General features: G+C 42.7%; 1 protein-coding gene across 1 annotated transcript in view; it reads right to left on the reverse strand.

Annotated features, from left to right (window-relative positions):
- Positions 1-12,848, reverse strand: part of Ccdc170 (coiled-coil domain containing 170) — a 73,442-nt gene that overhangs the window by 19,789 nt on the left and 40,805 nt on the right. The window contains exon 7 of the mRNA XM_057754114.1: positions 5,619-5,819. Coding sequence (XP_057610097.1) covers positions 5,619-5,819 — 201 coding nt within the window. The remainder of the gene's footprint in view (positions 1-5,618; positions 5,820-12,848) is intronic.

The following is a 12,848-nucleotide window of genomic DNA, read 5'->3' on the forward strand; positions in this document are numbered from 1 at the left end:
CCAGTACCCTTCAAGTAACCATTGCTTCTAACTCCAGCTCCAGGGAATCCAGTGCCCTCTTCTGGCCTCCTTGGGCACCTACACTCATGTGCACAAACCTACACTCAGATCCACACAGATACACATAATTAAAAACTAAAATAAATCTTTCTTTTTTTAAGATTGTGGTTGATGGCAAGTTGTTTTATTCCTTTTTCCTATATTTTGTTTTTGTTTTTGTTTTTTTCTGTTTTTTGTTTTTGAGGTATGCTATCACCGTGTACCCCAGGCTGGCTTTGAACTTACTATGTAGCCCAGGCTATCTCAATCTCATGGTCCTGTGCCTCAGCACCCTAGTAATACAGGCATGCCCAACTGGCTTAAAAATCTTCAGCTTTATAGGGGAAAAAAGGGATTTTGTGTATTTTATTCCTTCAAATCACAGGTTAGTGTGAGTTAGAGACCAGGCATTCCACTCTATATTGTACTATCTAGATTATATCTAGCACTTAACCTCTCCGCAACTTTCAGTTTTACGTGACCATTTTACTACTACTTCCATCTGTGGAAAACTCACTGTGGACATAATTAGCTTGTGCAATCTGCTTTCATAACTGAGAACTATTTTGGCAGAATTTTAATGAAGACTAACGATAACACTTGTTTGGAAAGAGGTTTAGAGTGAGACCCAATCCTTGCCAGAAGAAGAGGAGGAATGAGAAGGGAAAGGAGATGAAGAAGAGGAAGAGGAAAAAGAAAAGAAGGAGGAGGATCATGTCGCCATGTATGGAAATAAGAAACTGTCATTCTTGCCTCCTAGTTCCTGACACAACCCACATCCATCTCCATCAGAGCAGCAGGTGGACCAGTCTCTAATCCACCCATCTCGTGTGTGCTGGCTTCCACAGACACCTCACAGGCATCTCTGCGTATCTGACCCCTAATGTAGCCATCGCATATCCTCAGTTTCTTTTAAGTTCTGAAAAATGATAAAGAGCGAGTTTCCAGAATAGACTTTTCTCAGCCAAAGACTGTCTCTCATGACAAATTCTGTCCCTTTAGTCTTGATCCTACGTGCCTCCTTTTCTGTTCCTGCCCTCTGTCTCATGGACCCTTGTAGCTCATGAGGTCTCACCTCCACACTATTACCCACAAAGCCTTTCTTCGACCCTGCTTTTCACGACTCTGCACCCCTTCCCTTCCAGCCACACTCGGCACGAGGCAAGAGAGCTCACTTCCTCACCATTCTGTAAAACTACCTCCAAGTCACGCTGTCCTCCCCATGCCCAGGTCCCTGGGGTGGACTATTCTCTCATGGCCCTGCTTGTCTCCCGCTACCCTACTGGTTCCCTCCTTTCTGAGTGGTTCCATTGTGAGATCACAGCTCCACCAGGCGCCTGTTGCTTAATGGGGGATCCAGGTCCTGCAGCATCAGATCAGCGTGGGGACATCACGGACAGGCACATCACCACCGATGAGTTTATCATTTTGAACTTCTGAGCTGGGTTGAGTATGCGACCCAGGGTTTTGTGCATGGTAAGCACAGCTCTACCTCTGATGGAGGAAGGTCATTGGTTAAAAAAATAAAGAAACTGCTTGGCCCTCATAGGTTAGAACATAGGTGGGTGGAGTAAACAGAACAGAATGCTGGGAGGAAGAGGAAGTGAGCTCAGATGCCATTTCCTCTCCTCTCCGGGGCAGATGCAATGAAGCAAGCCGCCAGGTCAGACATGCTGAATCTTTCCTGGTAAGACTGGTGCTACATAGATTATTAGAGATGGGTTGATCGGGATATGAGAAGTAGCCAGTAAGGGCTAGAGCTAATGGGCCAAGCAGTGTTTAAAAGAATACAGTTTGTGTGTCGTTATTTTGGGGCATGAGCTAGCCAGGCTACCAGGAGCTGGGGTGGCAGGAACACAGCCCGCAGCTCCCACTACAGAATGGCCCCCAACATGTGGACAACTGAATCCACAGAAGGCCTGAGAAAGCTTGGGAAAGAAGAGAGTAAAGCTTGTTTTCTTGTTAGCAGCAATTTCTTGGGTCTGCTCTGCTTGCTAGAGGCAAGCAAGCGCTCTCATCTAAGAGAGGCTTCCTGACTCAGCTTTAGCGCAAACCTTGCAGCTCTTTTAAGAGGTCCTGCCATGAAACACTTAAAACGGTGTTGGTGAAAAGCTGAAGGCATGCTTTTCGTTTTTCAGCCATAGCAGAAAAAAAGTTATGCTGTTTTAAAATGCCAGGTTTATGGGCCATCCTGCCAGGGCAAACTCTGACTCTTTGAGGCAGGAGGTCAGCTACAGAGAGAGCATTTGAGTGTTGTAGCTTGTTTGCTGGCAAGGACCTTGAAACACCACAGAGTTGTGGCAATAAAAATGGCTACAGCCAGTATCTCCTCCATGAGGCTGGAAAGCTAAGGAATGGGCTGGATCCAGCCGCCAAAGCCACAGCTTTAATCCTACCCATATTGCTCAATAATTTAAAGGTTCATGTGGTCAAAAAAGAGACATATACAGTATAAGAAAGATTCAAAGTCAAAGAAAACGTTTAAATGATTTACAGTGTGTTAAAAATATATGCAGGCTAAAAGTTAAAGTTCTTAAAGTAAAAAACAAAAAAAAAGGAAGAAAGAGAGTAGTTGGGTGTGGTGGTACACATCTTTAATCCCAACACTTTGGAGGCAGAGGGAGATTGATCTCTGTGACTTCAAGGTGTGGTAGCACACGCCTTTAATCCCAATGCCTGGGAGGCAGAGACAGACGGATCTCTCACAGTTCAAGGACAGTCTGGTCTACAGAGTTATTCCAGGTCAAAGATACAGAGAACATGTCTCAAAAAGCAAAAAAATAAAGTAAAAATAAACAAAATAGAGGTTAAAATAAAGTGCACAAAGATGGAAAATACACAGAGAATTTTGATACTGTATGCTATTATGCTCTCTTTGAATTGTTTGAATGCTGAGGAAGGAGCAACAGCTGCTAAAAGATATTTGTTTATAAATGCTGCTGAACTAATCCAACATAGATATTTTGAAAATACCTTGACTTCAGAATTAGGATCTAAGGATATGATACTTTGGGAAAGAGTTTCTTCTTTTGTTTTCACAGAGGATGAGACCCTGTGGATTGCTTTTATCCCAATATGGTATGATAGACCACGCCCTCCTGAAAGGTTGCTGTGAGCACCTTCAAAAACTTACTTCACTCAATTGACGACTGAGATGAACCAAGCACATAGGTTATTCCCTGAAATATCTGATTAACAGCACCCCCATTCAGCAGGAAGCAGTTTGGAGAGAAATAACTACGTCCATATTCCCAAATATTGTTTATAAATGTTCTTTTACATTTAAAGGGGGATATGATATAGATATGAATAGTTTGCATTGATATGGATTTTGCTTTAGCGTATGATATAGGGATGAATAATTTGCATTGATATGGATTTTGCTTTAGTGATTTAAATTTAAGGTCAATTTTGTTATATGTATATATATTTCTGATATTGATTAGGGTATTGTGATTGTGAAGTTCATTTAAAAATGTAATGTATATAGGTTGTTAATAGATAATCATAATAGTCAAGTTTGTAGTCATGTTAGTTAGATTTTCTAGATGCACATAGATATATTTTAGATAGACATTTTTCATATCTTTCAAAGACTACAGAATATGGCATTAATGTTTTAATAACTTAGGGTTTTTCATGACAATGAGACATGTCTGCTCCTGGCAGCACCAATCTACTTAAAGAGGAAGATGGGCATCGAAGAGGATCGTTATGGAGTTTGATAGCCATTTGGGCAAGAAACTGCTCTTGCCTGGACTATTGCATAAACTGGACACAGAAAACCCGCAGAGAGAGGACTACTGAACTTGCCTAAAGGTGAGATGATCTTTCGGGGTTCCTGATTCATGAAAGAGTCTGCGAGACATTCTGCAGGAAACAGCAGATAGTGACTGAACTGACTTTGAAATTTCCTGCTTCATGGAAATGTCTGCTGGATACCATGGGCCTGTAGGCCGAAGATGGATGCCCCAACGGTACAGAGGAACTTTGGGTGACTGTCCAGACAGCGAGATGTCTCTGTCATTTCTAGAGTTTGAAAATTGCTTATTTCTTGTTTGCTTAGGTAATATTGTATCTTTCTGGAGTCTTTGATGTAGTTAAAGAATAGTTAGTTATGGTTATAGTTTTCCTTAGTTATGATAAAGATAAAATAGATGTAAATATTGTAATTTTTACTTGATAACTGTTATATGTAATTTTGCTGTGTTGAAGTTAAAGCCTTCCCTTTTTTTTTTTTTTGTTTAAACAGAAAAAGGGGAAATGATGGAGGAAGGTCATTGGTTAAAAAAATAAAGAAACTGCTTGGCCCTCATAGGTTAGAACATAGGTGGGTGGAGTAAACAGAACAGAATGCTGGGAGGAAGAGGAAGTGAGCTCAGACGCCATGCTCCCCTCTCCCGGGCAGACACAATGAAGCAAGCCGCCAGGTCAGACATGCTGAATCTTTCCCGGTAAGACTGGTGCTACACAGATTATTAGAGATGGGTTGATCGGGATATGAGAATTAGCCAGTAAGGGCTAGAGCTAATGGGCCAAGCAGTGTTTAAAAGAATACAGTTTGTGTGTCGTTATTTTGGGGCATGAGCTAGCCAGGCTACCAGGAGCTGGGGCGGCAGGAACACAGCCTGCAGCTCCCACTACATACCTCTACAAAACGGCCCAGCCATGGTCATACAGGACCACTCTCATACATGCGGTCTACCACTGACAAGAACACATGTAGGTCTGAGCTTCACGGCCATTAATGATGCTTTATATTCTACAGAGGAAAAGGAACTTTAGGTCTAAAAGATCTTCATTTCCCATTCCCTTCTTTGTCGTGGCCCCACTAAGAATGCCGCATTCTACCAAATACAGTCACTCACTCTGCTTTCTCTGAGCGTAGCATTTACAAGACTTCATGCCTTTGTTTAAACTGTTGCTGTCTACAGCACCAGCCCCTTCCCCCACGATCACCCTACTTATCCTTCAAAGATCATTTGAACTATCTCCTCTCTTGTAAAAATCAACTCACTTCCCAGAAATGTCTACAGTACTTTATTAATACACTTTGACAACTATAATGTATATAGTCTAGGGTACAGCAGGGCATCTTAAGGCCCGCCTCCTCTATTAAGTGCTAAGCCTTTAATAATAGAAACTATAGGGCCGGGCGGTGGTGGCGCACGCCTTTAATCCCAGCACTCGGGAGGCAGAGACAGGCGGATCGTTGTGAGTTCGAGGCCAGCCTGGTCTACAAGAGCTAGTTCCAGGACAGGCTCCCTACAGAGAAACCCTGTCTCGAAAAACCAAAAAAAAAAAAAAAGAAAGAAAGAAACTATAAATCACCCATACTTCAGCTACCCCAAACCTCCCAACCTCATAAAGGGTGGTCATACCATACATTCGTACTGACTTTAACAGGACTGACTATCAAGGGAACCCTAAACAATAGGAAGAGGCTTATTATTCCTTGGAAATTTGCTTGTAACTCAAGACATAATCAGTCTAAACACTGCAGTGTTCAGAATGTTCTCAGGTACAGGGTTAGCCCACAGCAGACACCCGCACCACAGATGTGCCGTCCCCATTATTACTTTTTGTTTCTCAAGATTCAAGCTGTCTCTCAAGACGTCTCCAGAAAGCAGCTCTCCCTCCAGGTGACTCAGCTGACCCTGAAGCGCCTCCACCTTGCTTTCTGCCTCCTGGGCCCTCTGTAGGGCTTTCCGGTGAAGCTCAGCTTCGTTTCCCAACTGTGCACCAAGCTCTGATATCTGGGCTTCAAGCTGGGAGACCACCTGGAAACAAAGACAGAGAAGAAGGCTAAGCCTTGTTTGGATGCAACAAAGTGTTCAGATCCTCCACTCCGCCAGAGAAGCATAAGCACTCTGTGACACCCACTTGCAGATTCCTTGTAAAAGTTCAATTTAAAGTAGGTCATTTGTAGCTGCTTTCCTCTGTTTGAAATGAACTTGCATTTATAAAACCGATAATGGTGGAGGTTGTTCATTTCCCTATAATTCCTTCAACAAGTTTAGTCAACACATATTTGCAGATAATTCTTGCTCACCTCAAAATTTTGTTATTAATTTAGATATTTCGAAGCTAAGAGGGAAGGGAAAAGATTCAGATAAAAAGTAAATTCAAGAGCCACAAAGATGCCATTTCCCCAGAGAGATTCTCACCATATTTAATTGATTAAAGATTGTGCAGTGAATTTGTCATGAGATGCAGCCTGAAGGTGCACTGAGAATTCCAATGCAGACAGACTTTTTCCTTTATTTAGCCTTTGACTGAAAATGGTTATATATGCCCTAGACTTCAGTGGTGCAATTATATACGAATATTATCATTTTAGCATCTGAAAGGTCAAATTCTTTTTAATCTGGTGACACCAAAAATTCTCCCAGCATTTGCATCCTTCCCAGGAATCCCTCACCTTTGCCCTTTTTATAAATTAATAATTGAAATTTTTACATACCAATCCCAGTTCTCATTCCCTCCACTTCTCCCATTCCCTTCACCTACTCCCCCACTCTATCCCCATCCACTCCTCAGAGAGGGGAAGGCACATTGCTTTGTGGAAGGATCAAGGCCGTCCCTACTATATCTGGGCTGAGCAAGGTATCCCTCCAAAGAGAAGAGGTTTCAAAAATGTCAGTACAAGCAGTAGGAATAAATCCTTGTGACACTGCCAGGGGCCCCTCAGTCTGCCCCAGCCATACAATGTCACCCACATTCAGAGGGACTAGTTTGGACCTATGCTATTTCCTTCCCTGTCTGGCTGGGGTTGGTGAGCTCCCATTAACTCAGGTAAGCTGTTTCAGTGGGTGTCCCCATCATGGCCTTGTCTTTGTCTTGATCATCCTGTCCCCAAAAACAAAGAGCAAAAGTTTAATCTCAGACTCAAAGTACACTTCCAGACCACCCACCTTGACTTTACTGAATTCAGTTTTTTGGAAAATACTGAGCTCAATAAAATTGGGTTAAAAAGCTGGTGATTAATATGTTTTGTTTGGGGAGGCGGAATGGCAAAGAGTAATAGATGTTTACACAGAACTCCAGTGCTGGTCCACAGTACTGGTCACCTCCATTGTCTTAGCAATTTTAGAGTTTAAATCAAGAAGAGAACTCAGGCTTTGCTTTTTTCTTAGTCGTTTATATAAACATGTTCAATGCGGGACACTGAAGCTGCCATCGTTGTTTTTGAAACTCTATTATACCTAAGATTTGATCTGGCTTACCCTCAGTGAAGAACCAATAAGCATAAATTAGAAAAGAAAGTCCACATTTACTTGAGTTTCCATCCATCCCTAAGTAATATAATACAATACAATATATAACTATATGTATACTGTAAAATAGTCATTAAAATATAAATTGGAAAAAATCTCCCATGATCCTCCAACAATTATTTATTCAACTATTTATTTATTTTAAATAATGTATTTGTTTTGTATTCTTAGAATATAGTCCAGGTTGTGCCATGTACACAACTTTCTGTCCTTGTTTTTACCTAGGAAGAGTTCAAGCATCATTTTCTGTCATTTTCTGTAATTCAAAATTAGTAGCATTTCAAAATCTGCATTAAGAATTCATCATGAGGAACTTGATCGATGGCTCAGTCATTAAGAGCACTTGCTGCTCTTGTAGAGGACCAGGGTTCAATTCCCAGAACCAATATGGTGGCTCACTATTGCCTGTAACTGCATTCCCAGGGTATACAATGACCTCTTCTGACCGCCAAGGTACATATACATACATGCAGCAAAACACTCATACATTTAAATAATAAAATAACTTTAAAAAGTTTTTTTGAAAAGAAGTCATCAAGGAGCTCAGCAGTATGCACCTAGCCTTTATGAGGTTGGGTTCAATCTCTGAAACAATTCACCATTAAAAACATAAAAGTTCTCAGCACTTGGAAGCAAGATTGTCAGGAGTTCCGGGCCAGCCTGGTCTACATGAGACATGCCTCCATGTCCCCACTCCCAGCCCAGCTTGTTTCCTCTGATGGCTGAAGCTGTCTTTGATTTGCTGATACCAGACAGCAAACAGGTAGTGGATCCAGCTCAATGGACGACAGATGCTAGTCAACTCCATGTCCCAGAGTGGACTGGTGAGAGACATCTGGAGGAGGCTAGACGGACAAACTAAAATGTCTTCTATGCTTGTATGGCCCTCAGAGTACCATGCCTACGATACAATTCATCCTACTCTTCAGAGGGTATTTCACACATCAGTATCGGATGGTAAAACGCTCAGAACCATATTTGAGGGATTATCTCCCCCCACCAGGGAAATATTTCATATTACTACAGAGCAGAAGATTCTGAGAAGCCTCAGTTCATCTCGTCAGCTCTAAGAACTATCGTCAGTAGACGTGCTAGGAGTTCAGTACCAAGCGGCTGTCACTGTGTGCCATCATTATTCCCCCTCCAGTGTATGAGTTCAACCAACCTGATTTTCTTTCCTTAAAGAGTTTTTAAACCTTCAGAAATTTCCCTCTGCTGGCCAGATGTGGTGGCCTTGCCTATAATCCTAGCACTGGGTCGGGGGGGAGGTTGAAATTGGTCATCCTTGGCTACAAAGCAAGTCCAAGGCCAACCTGAGCTACATGAGATCCTGTCTCAAAACAATAAAAGAAACGTCATACGTTATATTACCCAAACTATTTTTTTTAGCTATAGTCTTTTGTAAACTAAAAATCTAGGAGACAAGTGAGGGTCAAAAGTATTTGAGTCAAGACAAGAGAACCCTGCCTGCACACCACCTGTGTAGACCCAAGGATGCTCCAAAGAGCCTCGAAAGTCCAACGCACGTCACTTTGCAGACTACTAACAAGTGGATGGCTGAACTGTACACAATGGACCAGTGTTACATAAGAGTCTGGGGTTCAGAGTGTAGCAAAGAGCTGTGGTTCTTCCCAGTCTACCCCCATCATAAAGAGCTGTGGTCCTTCCCAGTCTACCCCCATCACAAAGAGCTGTGGTTCTTCCCAATCTGCCCCCATCACAAAGCTGAGCCTCAGAAGCTCCGCTAGCTGCCAGGGAACACAGGTGTTGTTGTTGTTGTTGTTGTGTTGTTGATGTTTTCAGAACTAAATTTACATAAACTTACTCACATAAACTAACAGCACCATCTGACTCCATTCTTGAGAACACCATATACCAGTCTCTGGGTGTTCCCACCCAAACTGTAAGCCTGCCGCTTTTTACACCAAGAAGTCTAGAGAACCAACGGACTTTTCTTCCTTCCATTCTTCCTTAGGGTTGTCTGAATGTACTGAAGGCTTCTCTGCTGAGGATGCAGGGGCTATGGGATATGAGCACCACAAAAAAGCACATGCCTAAACTTGGTTAATTAAAGAGGTACTTCAGCAGGCTACCCTCCAAAAAGAAACAAGAGAGACTTGAGAAGTAAAGCCATAATGTGCTTAGAGCTAGCAAACCTCCCGAGGAGATTTGTTGATCTCCCCAGCGAGGCCTTTTGCTCTGAGTCTCTACCAAACAACACCAGAGCTCTGTGACCAGAAAAAGCCTCTTGGGGCACCTAACGTCTGGGACATAAACAACTTTTTTCTCTTATTCAAATAATATCTTTCATTTTGGAAGTATATAAAGTAAGTTATCAGGCAGCTTAACACCAAGGCTTAACATCAGCCACATTCTCCTTCCTCCACGTCCGTCCCCATCCATGCACAGGGCTAACAATGCCCACTGTCTAACACTGCGCCCTCCCCTCTTTGTCCAGGCTGACTTCTGTTGTGGGCTAACTTGGTATCCGCAGAAAAGGTAAGTTGATGTTACTAAGGCCCTCAGAATGGGGCTTATTTAGAAATAAGCTCTTTGCAGATAGTGTTACCATTGGGTTGTTGGGATAAAATCTGGTTAGTTTATCTAGTGTCTTTATAAAAGTTTATAAAAGAAACTTGGATGCAAAATCAGACATGTATAAAAGGCAGATACTGCAGAAAATGTGGGACAAACCCATGCACCAGCCAGGGAGGGCCTTCCACCATCAGAAGCCAGGTGAGCTGTATGAACACAGGAACCAGCCCTAACTACACCTTGACGGCAGAATTCTAACTACCAGAACTGTGAGCTAGGAAGCTGTGCTGATGCCACTCAGTTAGGGGCGCTTTGTTAGTGCAGAGCTAGGGACCAATGACAACAAGGGAGGATGGAGGCTCTACACCTCTGGCTGTTCAGACTCTATCACACCCAGACATGACCTTAAAGAGTCATTTCTGACAGTGGCAGGGCAGTGGAAGTCTGCCAGTGCATCTTGGGAAATGTCTGCTCCAGTGAGTGGCAGGAAAGTGATCGGGGGCTGTGAGATTTGGAGGACTAGAGCTGTGGAACTTCCCTCGGGTCTTCGGGGGCACCAAGCTATGTCCACAGCACCCGCGGAGCCTCCAGACCATGAGACTTTCAGTTGAGGCAGTAAGCAAAGCCTACAGAAGGAATATCTACTCCAAGGTGGATGAGCTTTGTGACTCTGTATGTGATTCAGGAAATGGGAAGAACTTGATCAGGTCGCATCATCTCTACACATAATCAATTCTCATCCAGATGAGTAAGTTAGGAAATACCTCAAACGGTGGACAACTTTGCCACAAAATGTAAAATCCAAAAATGTTGCATGTTTGAGCATCTATTATATTTTCTGAAATTCTAGACTAAATAACATTCAGAAGGTTCTTTTGGATTCCTGGGGACTCAGCAGTAGGACCTTCCTCCTCTGAGGCAGAAGGTTTCAAACAGGAATGACTTTGTCCTTGTCAGGGAAACATTTGATTCTGTCTGGAGACCCAATGGTTGTCTCAAATTGGGACTGAGGGTTGCCCTGGGATCTAACAGGCAGAGGCTAGGACACTGCTAACACCCTACAACACACAGGACACTACCACCACCTGCCACATACACACACATATACATACATAAACACAGATATACACTCACACATATATACATGCATATATATACACATACACCTATATATACAAACACAAATACACAGCACATACATACACACATATATATATACAAATGCATATACATTATCCTATACAGAGCTAGGTGTGAGGGTGCACACCCAAGAGGCAGAGACAAAAAGATCATGAGTTCAAGAATAGTCTGGCTTCATAAGACCCTCAAAAAAAAAAAAGACTATGCAGTCTAAATATCAACAGTTCCACCGTTAAGAATCCCTGCTCTAAGATATGGTATAGCTTTTTAAAGAGAAAATTAAATTTACCAGAAGCCCACATTCAAGGGAGAAGCAGAAATGACTTAGTGAAGAAGTGGGGGCGGTGACCTCAGTTCCACTGAGAATTCAATTCTAGAAGAGGGAGAATGAATAGCCACGGAGTAAACAAGAAAAGCAATGTAAGAATGCACGCGAAGTGGGCAGTGTGCCGGGCCAAGCCTGCAGGGCCTTCATGTGGGGGACTCCACAGCTGGCTGCCTGTGGCCATGGCAGCTGGCAGAGAAGCAGCCCTCCACAAACAGAGTTGGCGATTTGTAAAGCGTCCATTCTTCGAAAACATTTCCAAGACAATGTGCAAAATCCATTTTCTCCCGAGTTTACTTGAAGATGAGTCACACAAGAGACCAGCCACATGCTTGATTTGGGGCTTTGAAATGGGAAGCTCAGCTATTGAGAAAAATTACAGGGTAGGGGAGGTCGAGAAAGACACTAAAAAGGCTGAATCATTCTCATTTGTATGGGGAGTGGGGGAAGCATAGCCCAGCTTAACCAATTTACACCACTTTGCTTCAGAAAATAAACATACACATCATGCTGGCAACTTTATGCCATGCTTTACACGCCGGAATTAAAATAGGAAGGAAAATGTGTGGGGAGAACATTAGCCACCAATGCATTACCACTCAAGACATCTTCCTGAAGCTCCTCCCAGCTTTGGAAATGATCTGTCTCAGTTGACTTCCAATGTATAAACTGAGTCACAGGAAAAGGTGCTCTTACCCTCAGCGATATGTATATGCTACAGGGTGCAGTCCAACTATAAAAACGCTGTGCACTGGGCTAAGAAGGCCATGAGAATTACTTGTAGAGCAAGCACGGATTTTAGGTTGATGATTATTTATTTATTTTTATATTTACAAGTGCATTTCTAAACTAACTTTATAAAAAAAAAAGTCATTGTGGGGCTGGCAAGAGGGTTCAGCTGGTAAATCACTTGCATTGAAAGGACCAGGACCTGAATTCAGTCAGCAGAACCTACATAACAAAAGCAGGGCCTGGTAAGGTGGAGACAAGCAGATCTCCAAGGCTCCTGGTCAGGCAACAGAACCTACTAGTGGTTTTCAGGCCAGTGAAAAACTCTGTTTCAAGAGAAAAAAAAAAAGAGTGGTACCTGAGGAGCAATATTGACCCAAGGTCGACTTCTAGCCTCTACAAATAAACACGCAAACACACACACACACACACACACACATATTTATATACCACATTCACTCAAAAATTTTTAAAAAATTAAAAATCAAGAAGACAGAAGCAAGGATGAAGGGGAGGAGACGCAGCAGTAACAGTTAACATTTGTTGTTTTGATTTTTGTTCATTAACAACATGTTAATGAACCTATAACAACTGTTCCATTGACTGCCACTAGTAAACAATAATCTTAGGAGGCAAATCCTGGTAATTTATTTCCTAGCAAGTCTTGGCGTGACCTGACCCTGCGGGACAGCAAACCCTCAATGACTCAGGCTATTTAATCTCCATTCACCCCCTCTGGAGTGGCTCACAGGCTCCACTGGAGCACAGTGAGTATGGCTGGCAATGGGGTACAGTCTAGACCA

The sequence above is a fragment of the Chionomys nivalis genome, chromosome 2, assembly GCF_950005125.1.
Source record: "Chionomys nivalis chromosome 2, mChiNiv1.1, whole genome shotgun sequence".
Taxonomy (NCBI): Eukaryota; Metazoa; Chordata; class Mammalia; order Rodentia; family Cricetidae; genus Chionomys; species Chionomys nivalis.